The sequence below is a fragment of the Sturnira hondurensis genome, unplaced genomic scaffold (genome assembly GCF_014824575.4).
Source record: "Sturnira hondurensis isolate 20B ecotype Veracruz unplaced genomic scaffold, ASM1482457v3 Scaffold0022566, whole genome shotgun sequence".
Classification (NCBI taxonomy): domain Eukaryota; kingdom Metazoa; phylum Chordata; class Mammalia; order Chiroptera; family Phyllostomidae; genus Sturnira; species Sturnira hondurensis.
This window is the reverse complement of record NW_028095197.1, coordinates 1,572,911-1,590,994: the sequence shown is the minus strand read 5'-3', so window position 1 is coordinate 1,590,994 and position 18,084 is coordinate 1,572,911. Positions and strand designations below refer to the sequence as shown.

Here is an 18,084-nt window from a genome sequence, read left to right as displayed (position 1 = left end):
GTGTGTGTGTTTTGTCATTGCTATTTCCAGTCAACATGTCACAGGATCTGTATGTGGTTGGCTGCCCTCCTCAGAAACAGACCTTGAGAAGAGTTCAGTGCAAGTGGTTTCTTTGGGAGGCGATCGCTGAACTTGCCAATTGGGGAGTGGGGGAGGGAGACAGGGAAAGGAGCCCTGTAGGGAGCGCTGCGGAGCAGGTCACTACTGTGGGCAGCTGGACTCAGCTCTGCAGAGGAGCTATGGGGGATGGCAGAATGTGCCTCAGAGTTCACCCACGGACCGGCAAAGGGGCTGGGCTGTTTATCTAGCAATTCCTCATTTATTTTGGTTGAGGGCCACTTTGGAGGTGGAGTTGATACTCTCTGGCACTTCTGGCCTACCTTGGCTTGGGTTGAATATATACTCAGAACCAAAAAAAGAAACCTCTGGCAGAGAGCCACATGTGTTCATAGTAGGAGGCTTTCAGTATATCGAGATGAGAGCCAAAGTTTTATGGGTGAAATGCCATCAGAGCCTAGGATGGTAGAAAGTGCTGGCTGGACAGGGCTTCAGAAACCATGCATAAAGTTGTCAGGTTTCCACAGGAGTTCAAATGTAGGATCTTTTCACCGAGTTCCAGCATCTCTTCTTTGAGACACACTTGCTGATTGGCAGAGCAGTGGTGGTGGTGATGATGGACACAGTCAAGAACCTAGTCCAGCCTTCAGGGTATCAGCATGGCCAACCCCCGGAGCTCATTCAGGCAGATTTTTCTCAGTCTCTGTTTCCCCAGATCCCACAAGATTCTGTCTTACTCATTAGACTCACTTCCCTGAAAATGTGAGTCTCTGAACTCCTGGGCTTTGGCTGATGAAGACCTTTAGGGAAATGATGTCTTAGATAATGATTTAGAAACCTCTTCAGCCACAGAACTCTTTTCCTTAAACAGAAGTGTAGGCAAAGCCAATGTTTAAAAAAAAATGGAGAAGCCTATGGTTGTTGGTGGGGACCAGAGTTGGGCCTGGGGACAGGAGACTGTTCATCCATTTCTTCAGGAGCTTGGGTGACCAGTTGTCCCAGTTTGCCTGGGACTTTCCCAGGTTTATCACTGAGAGTCCATGTCCCAGGAAACTGGTCAGCCCTGGGCAAATTCTATGAGGAGCATGATTTGAAAACCCCTGGATGAGATGGTCCACAAAATGTTGTGCTTCTAGCAATGACAGGAAATGGTGATGCCTATCAGTAGATTTTTTCCTTAGTCATCGCCACCTCAAGGCATCTGTGTGATCCTGGTGGTGCTTGGGGCTGGTAAAAAAAGGGTGCCCAATGGACTTTGAGAAATCAGCATGTCTAGACCTCTCTATCTCCGTGAGAGCTCAGAAAGGGAAATACAAAGGGACTGGTCTTCTTAGTCTTCAGTTGGAGTCTGCATATGTTTTTTGGTTTTGTTTTTTAAAAATTATTTGAAAATTGAGATAATACATACTGTAAGTGCACCCCTTTAAAGTATAATTCAGTGGTTTTAACTTAATTCATGAAGTCATGTGACTGTTACTATGTCTAATTCCAGAACACTTTTATGAACCTCAAAGGAAGTGACTCACCACAGTCACTCCATCTCCGCCCTCTCCCCAGACCTTGGCAACTACTAATTTACTTTCTGTGTGTATGGATTTACCTGTTCTGCATGTTTCCTATGAAATCATGAACTTATGTGGTCTTTTGTATGTGACTTCTTTCACTTAAGTGAAGCGTTCAAGGCTTATTCATGTTGTAGCATGTGTCAGTACTTCACTGCTTATGGCTGAATAATATTCCACTGTACAGATATGCTACATTTTGTTTATTCATTCATCAATTGATGGGCATTTGGGTTCCTTTTTTTAAGCATTATGAATAGTGCTGCTATGAGTATTCATATAGATTTTTTCTTTGGACAGTTCTCCTAGGTTTATTCTTAGGAGTGTAATTTCTGGATCATCGGGTAACTCTACATTTAACTTTTTGAGAAACTAATAAACTGTTTTGGAGCCCAAGCTTTTGGGACTCTTCCATTACTCTCTTAATAAAATCATCTGGTTCCTGTCAAATAATAATTGAAAAACATTTAATTATTTTGAATGACTATTGTCTTGCAAATAAGGCGGTTAGTAGATAGAGTCTTGAAACAAAGCCAAGAGAAGATATAGTGTGAAATTCTTTTATTGTACAGTTTTATATCTACATTAGATCTGATCTCTTTGAGGGTAGGAACTAGGTTCTGTTTATCTTTGTATTTCCTAAGGACTCCAGGCATTTGAAAAAGAATGAATGGATCAAATTGATACCGCATGGTTCCTGTGCCAGGAGATTTGTAGTTCGTGATAGAGACTAAAAAAGAAATGCAAATAAAATGCTAAAGAGGAGTCCAGGGGAGGGGGCGAGTCTTGCTGTAGGGGGAGCTGGGAGGTAGAAGGAAGGCTCTTTCAGGTGGAGGAAGGACATTCTGAGTAAAGGACCAGCATGGGACGTGGAAGGCATACATTGAGAAGATAAAAAGTTATACAAAGCTGGAGCAGAGGGTAGTGAATGAAGTAGATAGGGAGATGGTGAGGGGCCAGATACAGAGGGCTCAGCCATCAGTAAAAAGGTGGCAGAGGAATACTAGGCGGGGTTGATTGCCACTGATCCACAGACACGTGTAAGGGGTGGGTAGCAGAGGAGAACACCCAACACACAGGCTTTTGGAGCCAGCTCGCTAAGTCCTACTCGGAAGCAGCACAAAAATTGAAGATCGTTTAGTGCAGTCGAGGATTTCTATCAAGGAATAGCTCGGGATATTAATTAGTTCTTTTGCACACTGGCTGTTTATCCTGTATGAGGGTGTCAGTTAGTAGATGGAGTCAAAGGCAAAAACAGTACTGAACAGAAGGAGAGAAAGAAGGAGAGAAGAAACTACAGTCTGAGGAATCTGTTTTTCACATTTTGGGAGAGTCATTAGCTGGCGGCTAGCAATGAGGTCAGTATGATAATTCTGTCATTGAGCAGGTCAACTAGACATATCAGAGAAATCACTGCCAGTCGTCTGCAAATGCTTCAGGAGACCCGGGCATTTAGCTGTGAGCACAGTGGCACTGCACTCCGGTGGCCATGTCTTTGTATCAGCACCTCTGCTATTGTTAGGCCAGGCTACCCCCTCTCTTGATAGGACGTCTAATCCTAATATGCCTGCTGACCCTGAGATGTTCCAGAACCTTTTGTTCCTCCAGTATCCCATAACCATCCTTAGGAAGAAGGAAAGATGCTGCTTTTTCTGAGCCAGTTTTGAGACCTTGGACAAGTCTTTGGCCCCAGCCTTCTCAGCAGTGAGCTGGTGGGGGGTGGTACTCAGGCATACTTTGCTTGTCTCACCATGGCCTGGCGTGAACGAGTGTGGGCTTTGGAAGTGAGCAGGCTTGGGTCTGAACCTTGACTCTGTCACTTCCTAGCAGTGTAGCCTGGAACAAAGAATTTGTAGTTTTTGAGTTTCACCTTTATTTTTTCATCTGTAAAGTGTGATTGGTAACACCTGCCTTGCCGTGTTTGGTTCTGCCAGGCACATGGACCATTGATAAATAGTAGCTGCTGCTGGGACTGCCACGACTACCCCCTCCTCTAGTGATGAAAAAAATTTTTGAGTGCCCCCTGGTTGCAGAGCCCAGCCCATTTGATTGTGAAGGGTTTGATTCTGTTAGTCTCAGGGTGGGAGCCTGCTTCCCCCTTGGCACCATTCCTTTCCTGGGCATAGGTCCCGGCCCTGCTTCCAGGCCTGTCTGACTGGCACTGTGCTTTAACCATCTTGGCTGGCAGAGCAAGGCCCTGATCTTTTTTCCTGGGCTGGGGGTGCTTTGTCCTTCCTTTTCATTTCACCTGCCATGGGAACCGGGAGACCCAGTGGGCAAGAATTCCCAAGTGCACTTTCAACTTGTGAATGAGTTGCTGGTTGTCAGTTGGCCCAGGGCCACTGATCAGGTTTGATAGGCCTGGCTCTGAGCTCTGCTGCCTGGGAACAGAGCCTGGAAGCAGAAACTCTGACATTTCCCTCTTGCTCCAAACCCTATGGGATCCCTGACACAGTCCAAGTCACCATTTCAGAGCTTCCTTTGTGCCATATGTTTTCTAGGTGCTGTACACCCAGAGCCCCAGGGCTGTCCATTCTTGGGTGCTGGTCCCTTGAGAGCACATTGGACACAGAAGGGTTCATTGGTCACTGGTGTTTCCATGTGACAACTCTTTATCCCACACCTGCTTGTGCTGTGCACTGTGTTGGGAACTGGGGACACAGAAGAAGCTCAAATGAGACTCTCTGTCCCCAGTTTTGTGTGGTGTGTGTGCAGGGGATAAAGGTGGTCCCCGATAAGTTTCCTGTTCAGAGTTTGGTATGCATTTTGTCAGAGGAACAATGTTACACTTGGTGGACAAGGACCCCGAGTAGATCCCAGAACCTGTGCCTCTCACTTCAACACGCACACGTGTCACCTGGAGGTCCTGCTGGACTCTGACCTCTGACTCAGTAGGTCTGGGTGGGGCACAGGGACCCATATTTCTAGTCAGTTCCCTGGCAATGCTGGGCCGAAGGTCCATGGAGCACACTTCAAATGCTAAAGTTCCAAGCCAGAGGCTCTCAGCCCTGACTGCACATTAAGAATCACCCGAGGGAGCGTCTGGACAACACCTCCACTAGGGACCCTGCCCTAGACCCAGAGAAATCAGAATTGGCATCCTCACAAAAAGTGCTGATGAGGGTCTGCAGCGGCATCATTCAGAGCAGCCAAAAATGAAAAAACCCAGGTGACCATCAACTGATGAAAGGATAAAAGACATGTGAATGCCGTGGAATGGTATTTGGCCATGACTCACATGGACGGACCTTGGAGACACTACACTGAGTAGAAGAAGCCAGTCATGGAATACCACATATTACATGATTCCATTTACATGCCATGTCCAGAATTGGAAAATCTATGGAGACAGAAAACAGATTAGTGGTTGTGTAGGCCTGGAGTGGAGGGAAACAGAGTAATTGTCATTGGCTATAGGACAGTACTTTGGGGTGGTGAAAATGTTTTTCTGTAGAATGTTTAAACTGTGAATTATAATGAACTGTACTGAAGTAGACAATCTGAAAAGGTAAACCTTATGGTATGTGAATTATATCTCAGTAAAGCTGTTACTTGAAAACTCAGCATCTGGGACGAGGGGTCCAGATGTTGATAGTAATAAAAATTTTTCAGGTGCTACAGACATGCAATCTAGGGTTAAATTCTCAAGTTGAGTGATTCTCAAAGTAGGGTCCCTGGGCCAGCATCAGCACCTCCTGGTAACTTGGTAGGAACGCCTTCTTGGGCTCCACCCCAGACTTGTAGAATCAGTAACTTATATTTTCTGAAGGTTGCCAGGTGATTCTGCTGCCCTCTGAAGTCTGAGAGTCTGTATGACTAAAGCACTCTTTTAAAAATACGGATGGACCTGGGTTTGCAGCCTGGTTTCCCCAGCTTCTATCACGTAACCGTAGTTAGGTGACTTAATCCCTCTGTGCCTCAGTTTCCTCATGTAGAAGTGTGGATTGCTTCCTCCTAGAAAAGAACCATGAGCAAAAAATGAATTAGTATGTTTAAGGTGCTTTGGACGGTGCATGGCCCACAGTAGGTGCTCAAGAATAACATGTTTGTATTGTTACAATTACTGCAAAAGTTGTAAACCATGGGAAATTGTATTGTTAATTCTAGAGGCAGCCTGTTAGGGCACTGCCCTTGGTCTCCCTAGCACCTAACCTGACCTCATGCCCAGCCTCTGTAGTAGCAGGTGTCAGAGGAGATAAATTAGGAGCAGGCAGAGGGGAGGTGTGCTCCTGCAGAGCTGGGCCGTGTGCATCATTGATGCCCAGCCTTAGCGAACACTTGGCACATCCTAGGCAATGTCTACATGCATTACCCTATTTGAAACACAGCTTCAGTGGCAGGGCTGGGCAGGAAAATTCCCTAGAGCCGTGGGTCTCTGGGCACTGTGGCTGCCCTGGCAGATCTGGAGTGAGGGGTGGTGAAGAGCTGTGCCAGCAGAAAGGTAAGTAGTGGCCAGACTGCTATTCAAATTCACAGTTGTTGTCAAGTCAGCTGTTGGTAAACTGGGGACTGTCTGGATGTTTCTGTGAGGTCGGATGTTTGAGAAGAGTCAGTGTTTCTGTGCTGGGACATTTGAAGGGGGGCTGGAGATGGAAGTGGGGGGCAGGCAGGCAGGCAGGGAAGAGGCTGGAGGAGAGAGAATTGCTATTTTAACTCGGTTGTGACTTCATTGCCTTCACTGGGAAAAAGACTTTGGCTCTGGGCTCGTTGATGTGGAGCCTGGGAAACAGAGCACTGGAACGTGTCAGCTAGCGTTACAGCCTGGGGTTTATTAGCTTACAGGGTGTTTGACACAGCTTCCTGAATCTCCGTGATTTAGAGAATTGGCTTCATTAGCAGCGTCGTGAGAAGGTGATGGGGAAGTTTTGGGAGTGCTCTAGGGAGAGAGGGACAGGAAGTGTACATTGTGTAATGAGCAGGCTGTTTGCTAGGTGCTTTCAAATCACTGAATCTCATTTAACCCTCCTCCAAACTGTATGAATTAGGTATTATACTACCCTCCCCCTTAAAAAAATTAGTGGGGAAATTGGGACTCAGGAAAATCTGTATGACTTGACCAAGGTCACAGGACCAACAGTAGGTGGGAGCCTGGCTCTCTCCCCTTTCAGGTACAAGGCCACTTCTCAGGCCATTTAAAGGAGAATATGGCAACCCAGAGGTTCTCAGATGCAAGTGGGCAGCCTTTGAATGGCCTTGGGGTGTTTGGTAAAAAATACAAAAACCTGGGCCCCTCTCCAGACCCGCCAAATGAGACTCCAGTGGTGGGGCCTGCTGACCAGTGTTGAGGGTCGTGCTTAGGCAAGTGTCTGAGCGAATCAAATGACACGAATAATCCCCAGGGGCAATCAGCTGTCAGAATAAGGCCAACGCTTTTTTCACTCCTCCCATCCTGGGCAGACAGCTACTTGCTTTCTCTGTGAAATGTGTCTTTTGAACTGTTTTTCTCGAGGTGCTTTGAGGGTTTATGTTCCACCCAGTGCACACGCCTCCCACCATTCCGGGTGTCAGGAGAAGCAGCAGCCTCCTTGAGAGGGGCCTGGAAGGGTGGGTGCTGAGTCTGAATCAGTGAAAACTGGAGCCGCCCACCTGTCCCCATATGAGGGTCCCAGGAGCTGCTCAAATCTGGGCCCAGAGTTGAGTCTGAATTTCAAACACTGCAAGTAAGGCTCTTAATCTTCTTGTTAATAGACTACCTTGCCCCAACATCCTTAGGAACCTAGATCAACACTATCAACAACAACAAAATCAATAAAAAATAGAGGCTCCTTTAATTTTTTTTATTGATTGATTTTAGAGCAAGGAAGGGAGAGGGAAACATCGATTTGCTGATGCACTTTAGTTATGCACTTATTGGTTGATTCTTGCACATGCCCTGAGCAGGGATCAAACCCACAGCCTTGGGGTACCAGGATAATGCTGTAACCAACTGAGCTACCTGGCACAGAGGCTTCTTTCAAGGTTTCTCTTCCCTTTACCTCTGAGGACTTGGGAGCAACAGCCCTGCTGAGGGAGGTGAGGATGGCCCTTTTCTCAGGCTCCAGTGGAATGTGTCAGGCCCACCCAGAGCTCTCTAGGGCCAGGACATGAGTGCTCACAGGAGGAAGACAGCTCAGCAGGACTTTTTTGTACTTAGCCAGCTTGCCGGGGACTTTTCTCCTCTTTACAGGTGTGATTGTCACCCAGTTCTAGGGAGCAGCCAGGAGGTCCATCCTGGGTGTCAGATGGTCTGGGATGTGGATCTCATGTGCTCCCACTGGTCCTTAGGGCTTCTGCTCCATGATTTCTGGGCTCTGCCCTGACAGGAGCCACCTGCTCAGGCCCCCTCTCTGTCCATCTCACTCTCCCTGCTTCTCCTTTGTAGCCAGTGTCCTTCTCTGCTGGCTCAGGCTGCTTGCAGAGGTGGTTCGGAGAAGGGGCTTCTTTGCAAAAGACTGTTACTATAGCTTTTCATTGTTCTGTGGCCAAAGTCCAAAATCCTTAACAAAGACAGGCAGAGAAAGGGTGGGGGGTGGGGTGGTGAGGAGATAGATAGATAGATAGATAGATAGATAGATAGAGAAAGAGAGAGAGAGAGGAATAATCACTGTACTAACACGGGGGAAATACACGTCAGATCTTCCTTTTAGTTCCTCCAGTGTTCAGGCCCATGGCTTTTGTGAATGCTGGGTCTTCTGCCCAGGTCACTGCCCACCACCTGCCCTGCTTAACACCTTCCCAGCCCTGGATCTCAGCTCAGATGTCCCTTCCTTAGACTGGCCCCCAGACTGGATCAGTCCCCCCACCCAACACTCTCATTGCATCTTTTCCCCGTAACACACATCATAGTTGGAATTTACATTTGTTACTTATATGTGTGACTTCTAGATTAATGTCCATCTCCTCTCTAGACCTTACACTCCATGGATATGGAGAATGTGAATCTTTCCTGAGCGTACTGTGGTGCACCGAGCAGGCTAGGTGTTTGGTTAATAATTGCTGAGCCAATGAAGAAGGTTTCCAGAGGCTCGGGGTAAGGATCACTGCCTGCACAGAAACTTCTAGTTGGAGCCCTGGCTGGGTGCACATCTTTGCTCAGAATTACAGAGCATAGTGTTCATATTGTGGGTTTTTAAATTTGAGATTTTGTGACTGTCAATATTTAAAAATAATCCCAAACTTTAGGAGACCATTCTTTCTAACTTGTTGGATTTACCTGCACCAGGCATAGAGGGAGTGACGTAGAGGCATTCTCAGCTNTTCTTTGCAAAAGACTGTTACTATAGCTTTCCATTGTTCTGTGGCCAAAGTCCAAAATCCTTAACAAAGACAGACAGAGAAAGAGGAGGCAGGCGAGGAGATAGAGATAGAGATAGAGATAGAGATAGAGATAGAGATAGAGATAGAGATAGAGATAGAGATAGAGATAGAGATAGAGAGATAGAGATACAGAGAGAGAGAGATACAGAGAGAGAGAGAGAGAGAGAGAGAAATAATCACTGTACTAACAGTGGGTAAATGCATGTCAGATCTTCCTTTTAGTTCCTCCAGTGTTCAGGCCCATGGCTTTTGTGAATGCTGGGCCTTCTGCCCAGGTCACTGCCTACCACCTGCCCTGCTTAACACCTTCCCAGCCCTGGATCTCAGCTCAGATGTCCCTTCCTTAGACTGGCCCCCAGATTGGATCAGTCCCCCCACCCTACACTCTCACTGCATCTTTTCCCTGTAACACACATCACAGTTGGAATTTACATTTGTTACTTTTATGTGTGACTTCTAGATTAATGTCCATCTCCTCTCTAGACCTTACACTCCATGGATATGGAGAATGTGAATCTTTCCTGAGCGTACTGTGGTGCACCGAGCAGGCTAGGTGTTTGGTTAATAATTGCTGAGCCAGTGAAGAAGGTTTCCAGAGGCTCGGGGTAAGGATCACTGCCTGCACAGAAACTTCTAGTTGGAGCCCGGGCTGGGTGCACATCTTTGCTCAGAATTACAGAGCATATTGTTCATATTGTGGGTTTTTTAATTTGAGATTTTGTGACTATCAATATGTAAAAATAATCCCAAACTTTAGGAGACCATTCTTTCTAACTTGTTGGATTTACCTGCACCAGGCATAGAGGGAGTGACGTAGAGGCATTCTCAGCCACCACAGTGGCTACCAAAGTACTTTAATACCCGGGAGTGGCTTGTGGGCAGCCCACGTTCTGGAGTGTGTCTCAGAATGCTGTTGTTGTTTTGCTTGCTTTTACTGGCAGGTCTCAGAGGTGCTGAATCAGGGCTTGGCAGGGCTTCTTGTTCCTCATGTATCTTAGGCATCTACCAGTGTGGCTTCTTTCAAAGGGCACTGGGTCATGGTGACTTACCCAGGAAAACACTCAGAAGCCAATGACCATTTCCATGGGGGCACAGGTCCCTCATGCCCTTTCTCAGGCAGTACCAGTAGGTACACACTTTGTGACACAATGAGTGACCTCTGTGTCACCAAGAAACTTTTTCACGGCAGCGTTGGTATAGGCACAGGCAAGAAAGTCCCCCTGTAGCAAGGAACTTGATGATGCCATGCGACACTATCCATCCTCTCGTATCTTTCAACTAAAAATCGGGAAAGAAGGCCTTCTGGTCATCGATACTGCCTGGCATTTTTGCAGGTTGTGACCCAGTAGTGGATTATGAGACCAAGCATATGGGTGATCATCAGTATTTAAAAAGCATGAAAAGAGAGAACACAGAAAAGATCAGATTGCAAATGCAGAGAAAGTTAACTACTCTTTTGTGAAACGTTTCTTTCAGGTTTGTGTGTGTGCGCCAACTCACACAATAAAATGTATTTCTTTCTGGCAGTTAGAAATATCCGATTTCTGCACTTTATAACACAGGCACAAACACAAGACCCACAGGCCGAATCCGGCCCCGTGCCTTGTTTTATCCGGCCCAGCACCTTGCTTCTACCTGGCTGCAGCACTGAGCTCCTTACCCGCAGTTAAGGAGTAGTTGCATTTATACAGCCCTAACGTTAAATTCAGCCCTTTTAAGGCAACTAACTGCGAGGCTGATGTGGCCCCCAGTGAAAATGAGTTTGGCACCCCTGGTCTGCAGCATATCCAGCTCTGAGTTTTCAGTGTTACCACCACGTTTGCTTTGCTTTTTCTTGAAGGTATGCAAAATCCAGTCAGATCAAGACTGTGTCAAGCAGCAAGATATTTTTTAAGGGAAGCAGATTCCGATATAGGTGAGTAACCATGGTTGTAGGGTTGTAGTGGGGGCAGGCGTTTACGTTTGAATGTCTTGCTTATAAATCAGTGCACTTTGGCGTATGCCCCTGTTTCGGTCCTCCCTTTACCCTTCACTCGCCCTTCATGCTCACGGGCACCGTCAAACTCCGTAGTAACTTCCCCTCGTGGAGGGAGGGGAGGCATGGGTTCTTACGGCTGGGTCAGACCGCTCTGAGGTTTAAAAAAGTACATGTGCTCGTCCTTCTCCTTCCTTTCTGAGCATCTGCGCTTTTTTTTGTCTTGTGCAGTGGGAAGGTTGCCAAAGAGGTGGTGGAGGCGAGCTCCAAAATCCAGAGGGAGCCTCCGGAGGTGCGCAGGTGAGTGGGGTGCCCTCAGGGCTCCAGGAGGCTTATGGGATGGACAGAGGGATTTAAACACTGGCTTCGCCAACTCCTCTGTGACAGGAAATAGTGTAAGGGCACCAGCTGCCAGGCCCTATGTTGTTTTTATCCCTGGTTCCAGGCGTGACACTCTTCCTGTTGCGGAAATCTCTCTCAGACAGATTTGGCTGGGCCACGGTGTGAGCACAGCTGGGCTCCATTTTGTTATTTGCTCTGCGGCGAGCAGGATGCGCATGAAGCAAGGTGCTGTCATCCCCTGGCTGAGTCCACTGTTCTGTCCTCCTGGAACTGCCCTCTGTTCCTCTGTTCATCAGACGTGGCTGGTTCCCATCAGCCCCACTCCTTCTAGGCTATTTCACACGGGGGGTGGGGGGNTTGGCTGGGCCACGGTGTGAGCACAGCTGGGCTCCATTTTGTTATTTGCTCTGCGGCGAGCCACCGGCTTGACTGGCCCTTGATGTCACATGAATAGGCAGGATGCGCATGAAGCAAGGTGCTGTCATCCCCTGGCTGAGTCCACTGTTCTGTCCTCCTGGAACTGCCCTCTGTTCCTCTGTTCATCAGACGTGGCTGGTTCCCATCAGCCCCACTCCTTCTAGGCTATTTCACACGGGGGGTGGGGGGGGTGGGATGCTCATAGCTCACCGAACTCCTTATTCCCGAGGGTCACTCGGAGGAATGAGGGCTTACTTGGTCATTACTTGTTTCAGGGTACACATCTTCATGAAGGTGGCAGTATATGGAATTCTTAGGCATTAAATATTCTCTTGGCCGTGTTGACTTGTACATTGAATATACATTGTACACAGTCATTATATGTCCTAAACCTCCAACATGCTGGACTTTTAAAGCTTATTTATTTATTTATTTATTTATTTATTTATTTATCTTTAGAGGGGAAGGAGAGGGAGAGAAACATCAATGTATGGTTGCCTTTCGTGCATCTCCTGCTGGGAGTTGGCCTGCAGGGAACCAGCCTGCAACCCAGGCATGTACCCTGACTGGGAATTGAACCGAGATCCTCTGGTTCACAGGCCCGCGCTCAATCCACTGAGCTACACCAGCCAGGGCCATGCTGGACTTTTAAAGATGAACATTCTCATCATCGCGCTTCCCCCTTTGAGGACAAGATCATCACAAGCTGTGTTCTTTAGGAGGTTCCCACACACTGGTTGGCACCTCTCCTTTTTTCCTGTCTCTGGACTTGGAGGACTTCCCCTGAGGCCCAGATTTGCCCTGCACCCTCTCTTCCCAGGGTGACTGGGTGAGCTAGGTTCCTCTCACCTTGTCTCCTGGGGTTGTCGGGCAGAAGAAGTTTCTGGGTTTTTTTTTTCGGAAGTGGGCCTGGTACAGGTGTGCAGACGTCACTTCTCTCCCACATGGGGACAGAACTGCTGTGGGCATGAGAGCCATGCAGATAGGCGCAGAGAATAATTTATCCCCGGCTGTGGCTGACCTGTGGGGAGCAGCCACATGCAAATCTGCCAAACCAGTCTCTCTTGCTCTGAGAAGCAGGAGAAAATTGTGGGGTGGGAAGCCAGAGCGCCTTGGCTGGGGAGCAAGCACCTTGGTGCAATACCTGCGAAGGTCTTACAGCCTACCCATCAGTGAAACAACTGCCATTTTTTAAAAATAGTTTTTAAAATTGCTCTTCTTCCACCTCAAATTGAGGTTACTCAGTGCAGCAAAACAAAGAAGAGGAAACGATAAAACCCATCGTTTGAATTTTTCTGGTATCTAGGAGCTGGAAATGACCTTAGGATCACCTTGTTTGATTCTTCTATTTTATAGATAAGGAGAAACTAGATGACATATCTAAGGTCATAAATTTGGGGGCAGGGCTAGGCCTGTGCTCTTTTCTTTGTAGCACCTGCCACCCCGAGAGCCTCTGGCGTTCCCTTAGAAGCTGGGAGGCAGACTGCCTCAGGAGCTCAGCTTGGTTTTCTTTTCAACTTGCAGCTTCCATGTTTGATCTTAACAAGCAGAGGTGCTGGGGAGTTCTCTTAATGGCACAGACACGATACAGGCAACTGCTACTTTCTAACAATGTACTTTCAGAGAGACATACTCCAAATACATAAAGTTTTCCAAGAGTCCCTTAGGTATAGTCTGTGGATGGTTAATGAGATCAGAAGAGAACTTCTTAAAAAGTACTTCTCTTTTAAATTGAAATTTGCATAACTTATGGCCATTCAGGTTTCCTAGATCAGGGCTTCTCAAACCTTAACTTGCACAAGGATCACCTGGGAATCCTGTTACGACAGATTCTGATTCATGAACCAGGCAGTTCTAACAAGCTCCCAGGTGATGTCTGTGGGGCTGGACCATGGACTCACACCTCCAGTAGCCAGGCTCTAGGTAGCTGAATGTGAAAGGGGGTGGAGGAAGCAGATTGGCCTTCCTAAAAAAAAGCTTTTTTCTGGAGTGGACCGAATTACCAGAAGGGATGGGAAATGAGGCATCAATTTATAGTTTCCCTTTTTTTGAGAATCTTCTAAAATGCCCAGGATATTACTGTACACAGGAACCTACAGGCCTGGACATACTGTCTTGCATCCTCCTTGCCCTTTCACTGCCCCCTTTTATGTGTATGTCAACGCTGATTGAGTTCATATCCTCAGGATGTTCTTTGGCAGTATCTCTCAAATCTCTGATAATACAAGGAAGAATGCATTTGTTAAATTAATGATACAGAGCAATCTGTGAGAGGACAAGGTTTGTATCTTTCTTGGGCTCTCCATATTCCCCAACACTACCTAACACATGGCCAGGCACACACTAGGAGGTCAGTACTTATTTGTTGAGTGGTTGCATGCACTAGGAGTGTGGGATGACAGCAGCACCTCTGTGATTTTCTGAGACCTGAGACCTGTGCAAGGTGCTGCCCTGGGGCCCTCTACCTCCCAAAAGGAGCCATGGCCACGTGGGTCACTCTTCTGGTTCCTTCCCAGTAGCCAGTTGTGTGGTAGAAAATTGTTTCTCTTGAAAAATTATTTTATGTTTGAATTGTTTTGACATCTTTGATGCTACTGTCAAAAGTGAAAGTATAGCAATAAGCTCTCTTTCACTGGCGGTGTTCAGAGATGATTGCTAGTCCGGAATGGTGACAACTAGGCTTCAGTTAGCTGTCTTTCCTCACAATTGAGATTCTATTCTTCAAGGAATGACAAGTTCACAGACTGCTACTTCTACTAAGATGTGTGTGTCTAGAGAGAGACTGATGCAGACAGACTGAGAACACTGTCTGGGATATTTCTCTTTTCAAAAAGAGACGATGCTAACTCTAATTTTAGTCCACTGATCTTTGCTGCTGACAAGATCCTCAATCAAAGCCCTCTGGACTGGCTACCTGGTGAGAATCACCTGCCCATATCAGAGGCCTGGTGAGCCCAGGGAGGGTCTGTGTGAGCCTCCTGGGCATAGCAGTCACGATTGGGGGACACCCAGAGATAGTATTTGCACCTAAAACAAGTCCCTGTCCAGGAATCGTGAATGGGTTCTAATCTTGGCTGTGTCGCTTACCAGTTGCGTGGCCTTGGATAAGTCACTGAACTTCTGAGATCATCAGGTTAAGGTTACTCATCTGTCAAACGAAATTTATAATATTACTTTGACCACCTTCTATGGGGATTGTTATGGGGATTAAAATAAAGTGCTTTAAAAATTACATAGAGCCATAACTATGTGAGATGGTGATAATATTATTGTTGTTTCCTATCCAAAGATGGGGAGCTAGAAGCTGACAGACATGTTCATGTTAAAGTCTGTTCAGATGGAGTTTTTGATGACAGGCCAGCAGCACTTCTTTCGTTCCAAAGAATGGTGTAGAAACTCCATCAGCCTCATTTTAGTCACTGTGTTTTATGCCATCATTTAAAAAAAAACCCCAAATCTTAGAATACATTTGCAGTTCCCAAATGAAGCTTGCTATCTCAGTGGAGTTTTTAATGACAGTTTCATCTGCAAACTGTGCTGTGCTGGGAGTCCCCGTATTTGTGGGCTGCAAAGTGGGCCAGGTGTGTATTTGCACAGTCAGCTGATGAGGGCATTGTAAAAGTGGAGAAACATGGTGTGGACCCTCACCTGGCCCAGGGAGACCCCAGCCAGAGCAGCCGTTACCTCAGGAGCTCAGGTTAAAGGGAAGGGTGGGAGCTGATTGGAATATTGGCACATCCTTGAGAAAACTGCCTGACATGGTGGGAGCTTGGATAGCCACACATGGCAGGACATTAGCAGTAGCAGACAGAGTTCCCTCTGGGACACTGCAGGATGAATTGTGCAGAAAGGCAGTGTGGAGCACAGCAAAAGCACAGGACTAGTCCGGAGCCTGTGCATTTGAGTGCCTCTAGTGAAGTCATAACCTCACTGAGTGTCAAGTTCCTCATCTGTGAATATGGTATTTTTCTTGCCTATCTTACAGCGTATACGAATCCGTTTGCAAATTTTAAAAGGCCCATTTGAATCCTGGCATTATATTTATTAGAACAACTGTACTGGTGGGCTCTAGAAGCCAAGAAGAGAGTTAGGTGAAATGATGGAAATAAAACAGGGTAACCTGGATTCTAAAGGAGTTGGTAGGAAAAGGTGGGAGTCTTGCATTTTCATCTAATTTTGCCTTGTCCTTCCTTCTGGCTGTGCTAGTGCCTGGTATTGAGGTTGGCAGCCCTGGATTCTTGGTGCTCCAGGGAAACGCCTAGTTGTATCTACCTTTGGTTTTATCTGAGTCTTGTACTTACCAGGGAAGTAATGTTTATCTCTGAATCACAGAACTGGATAGTCTTAGGGTTGCAGTCCACCATAGGGGCGCCTGCCTCACTCTAGGCAGCACCTATAAGCCTAGACTCTAGTCGTGGATTTCTGCTACAGCAAAGCAGGAGTAGCCTGTGAGTGTAGGTGCTGGGTCAGCTTTCTCCTGACCATGTAATGCCAAGCAGGTGTGCACCTGAGCGGTCACTCCTAGGGAGCTCAGCCTATCCCAGCACTAGGCAATGCCCAGACACTGAAATGTTGGGTGGCAAGCAGCAAGATGCTTCCTATCTCCAAATGAAGAGTGTTGTGTGTGTGTGTGTGTGTGTGTGTTATAAGAAGCAAAAATCCCTCCACAAAGGATCACTGAGTCCCTCCTTGTTATAGCTTATGCAGTGAGTTCTAGGGGACAGGACTGCTGCCAGCAAAGCTGGCCTGGATGGTCAGCAATAAAACACAGCGACTCAGAGCTAGTTTGTGCGAGAATGGATTAGGTCAGCTTTTCAGAGGTCAGAAAGCTATTACATGGTTGACTCAAACATGGCAACATGCCATGCCTCTGCAGAGCTAGAACCACAGTCATGAATGGCCACAGGTCCAGAGGAAATCCCACGAAAGCTTAAAAAATGGGACCCGTTCTCAATGAGAGAAGGAACTGCTTGTGGGAAATTTTAATCTCCCCTCCTTACTCCTTCCTGCCTACCTTCTCCCTGCAAGGAATATGCGTCTGTACTTTCCCTGTGAGGGCCCCCATGCTTGCTGGTGCTTGCCAGAGGCATTGCCTGCCTCGTGGGGTCAGTCCTGAGTGTCTGCTCCCTCATGTCAGGATCAGGTGCCTCCCTCAGTGTTTCCATAGGACCTTTAGCCATCAGCCTCCTCCATGAGATGCATGTGTTTTCAGCTGTGGCTGTTGCACATTAACAAGTCATGAAGTAAAAGCAGAGGTCAAGACCACTTTAAGCAAAATGCAACAGAATAGAAAAAAGACCCCAATGAATCACACATAGCAATAGCTACTATTGCTGCGTGAACCATTTGTTTTAGTTGTGTGTCTTCCTGCATGCGTGCATGTATTTGTGTATACAGAGAGGTGATATAAAATGTATTTCTTATTGTAGGTCTCAGTCAAAAAAGTCTGAAAAATGTTAAGTTACGTAGGCGAGGACCACAGTTCCCCAGAACAGGGCAGACTGCCCATAACATACATACCGCAAAATAAGTAATTATAGAATGAAATAATAAAGAAAAGGACTCCGTGGTGAAGCAAGACCTCGTAAATTTCCTTTTCAGCCAGTGCCAGCTGTGGAGGGTTTTCAATTCGAAATGCTAACAGGCATCCAATCTTCCCCGACGCCCCATCCCCCCTTCCCAACAGAAACACCGCCTGGGGTACAGGGCAGTGTCTACAGGCCTGGAGAAACTCTGGCCCGTCTGAAATGGCAATTACGTCAAGCCAGGATTACAATTAGTTTCAAACCTGAACAGCCCTTCAGGGTGCCACTTGAGGAGCTGTAAGATGGGAGAGAATGGGTAGGTCCGTCTCTACCCTGAAGGAGTTTATCAAGGTGGGGCTCAGTGGGATTAGTACAACCATAATTACAGCGCGACAGAGGTGACAACTGCAGTGAGTTGTAAACGGAGGGAGAGTAGAGTGAGCAGAGAACAGTGTTGTGAGGCCAATTTAGGAGGGTGTGAAGTGGGAGGAGACATTGATACCATCTTTGAAGGATGGGTTGGTTTGGGTTTTGAAGACACCAGGGGGAGAGGAAGGATGCTCAAACACCCAGTAGAGGCGCCCCACCTCCCTCTCTGTCGAGCCAGACAGCTGGTTCCCTGCAGCTGGCAGTGTATATGGGCTTCCCAGCTGCCAGCCAATACTCTTGATGAGACACCTGCATGGCTTCCTGGCCATCTGCTGCCTGGCACAGCCACTGACACGTGTGTGTCCTCCTTTCAAACGGAGAAAGCAGAGCAGAGTTCTGTGGCTGGTTGGTGACTGGGGTGTGAGTTCGAATGGGGATGTTAAATATTGACATTAAATGTTGGACATCCGGTGACACTACAGTAGCTCATAGCTATGAAACATCTGTGCCATCTGCCTGGTAAGGGTTGTGTGTGTGTGAT

The 18,084-nt window shown here is 47.2% G+C and overlaps 1 protein-coding gene across 2 annotated transcripts in view; it reads left to right on the top strand.

The window, feature by feature from the left end:
- Positions 1-18,084, top strand: part of FRMD3 (FERM domain containing 3) — a 275,666-nt gene that overhangs the window by 205,234 nt on the left and 52,348 nt on the right. For both annotated transcript variants that reach the window (XM_037035831.1, XM_037035829.1), the window contains exons 11-12: positions 10,756-10,830; positions 11,122-11,190. In XM_037035831.1, coding sequence (XP_036891726.1) covers positions 10,756-10,830; positions 11,122-11,190 — 144 coding nt within the window. The remainder of the gene's footprint in view (positions 1-10,755; positions 10,831-11,121; positions 11,191-18,084) is intronic.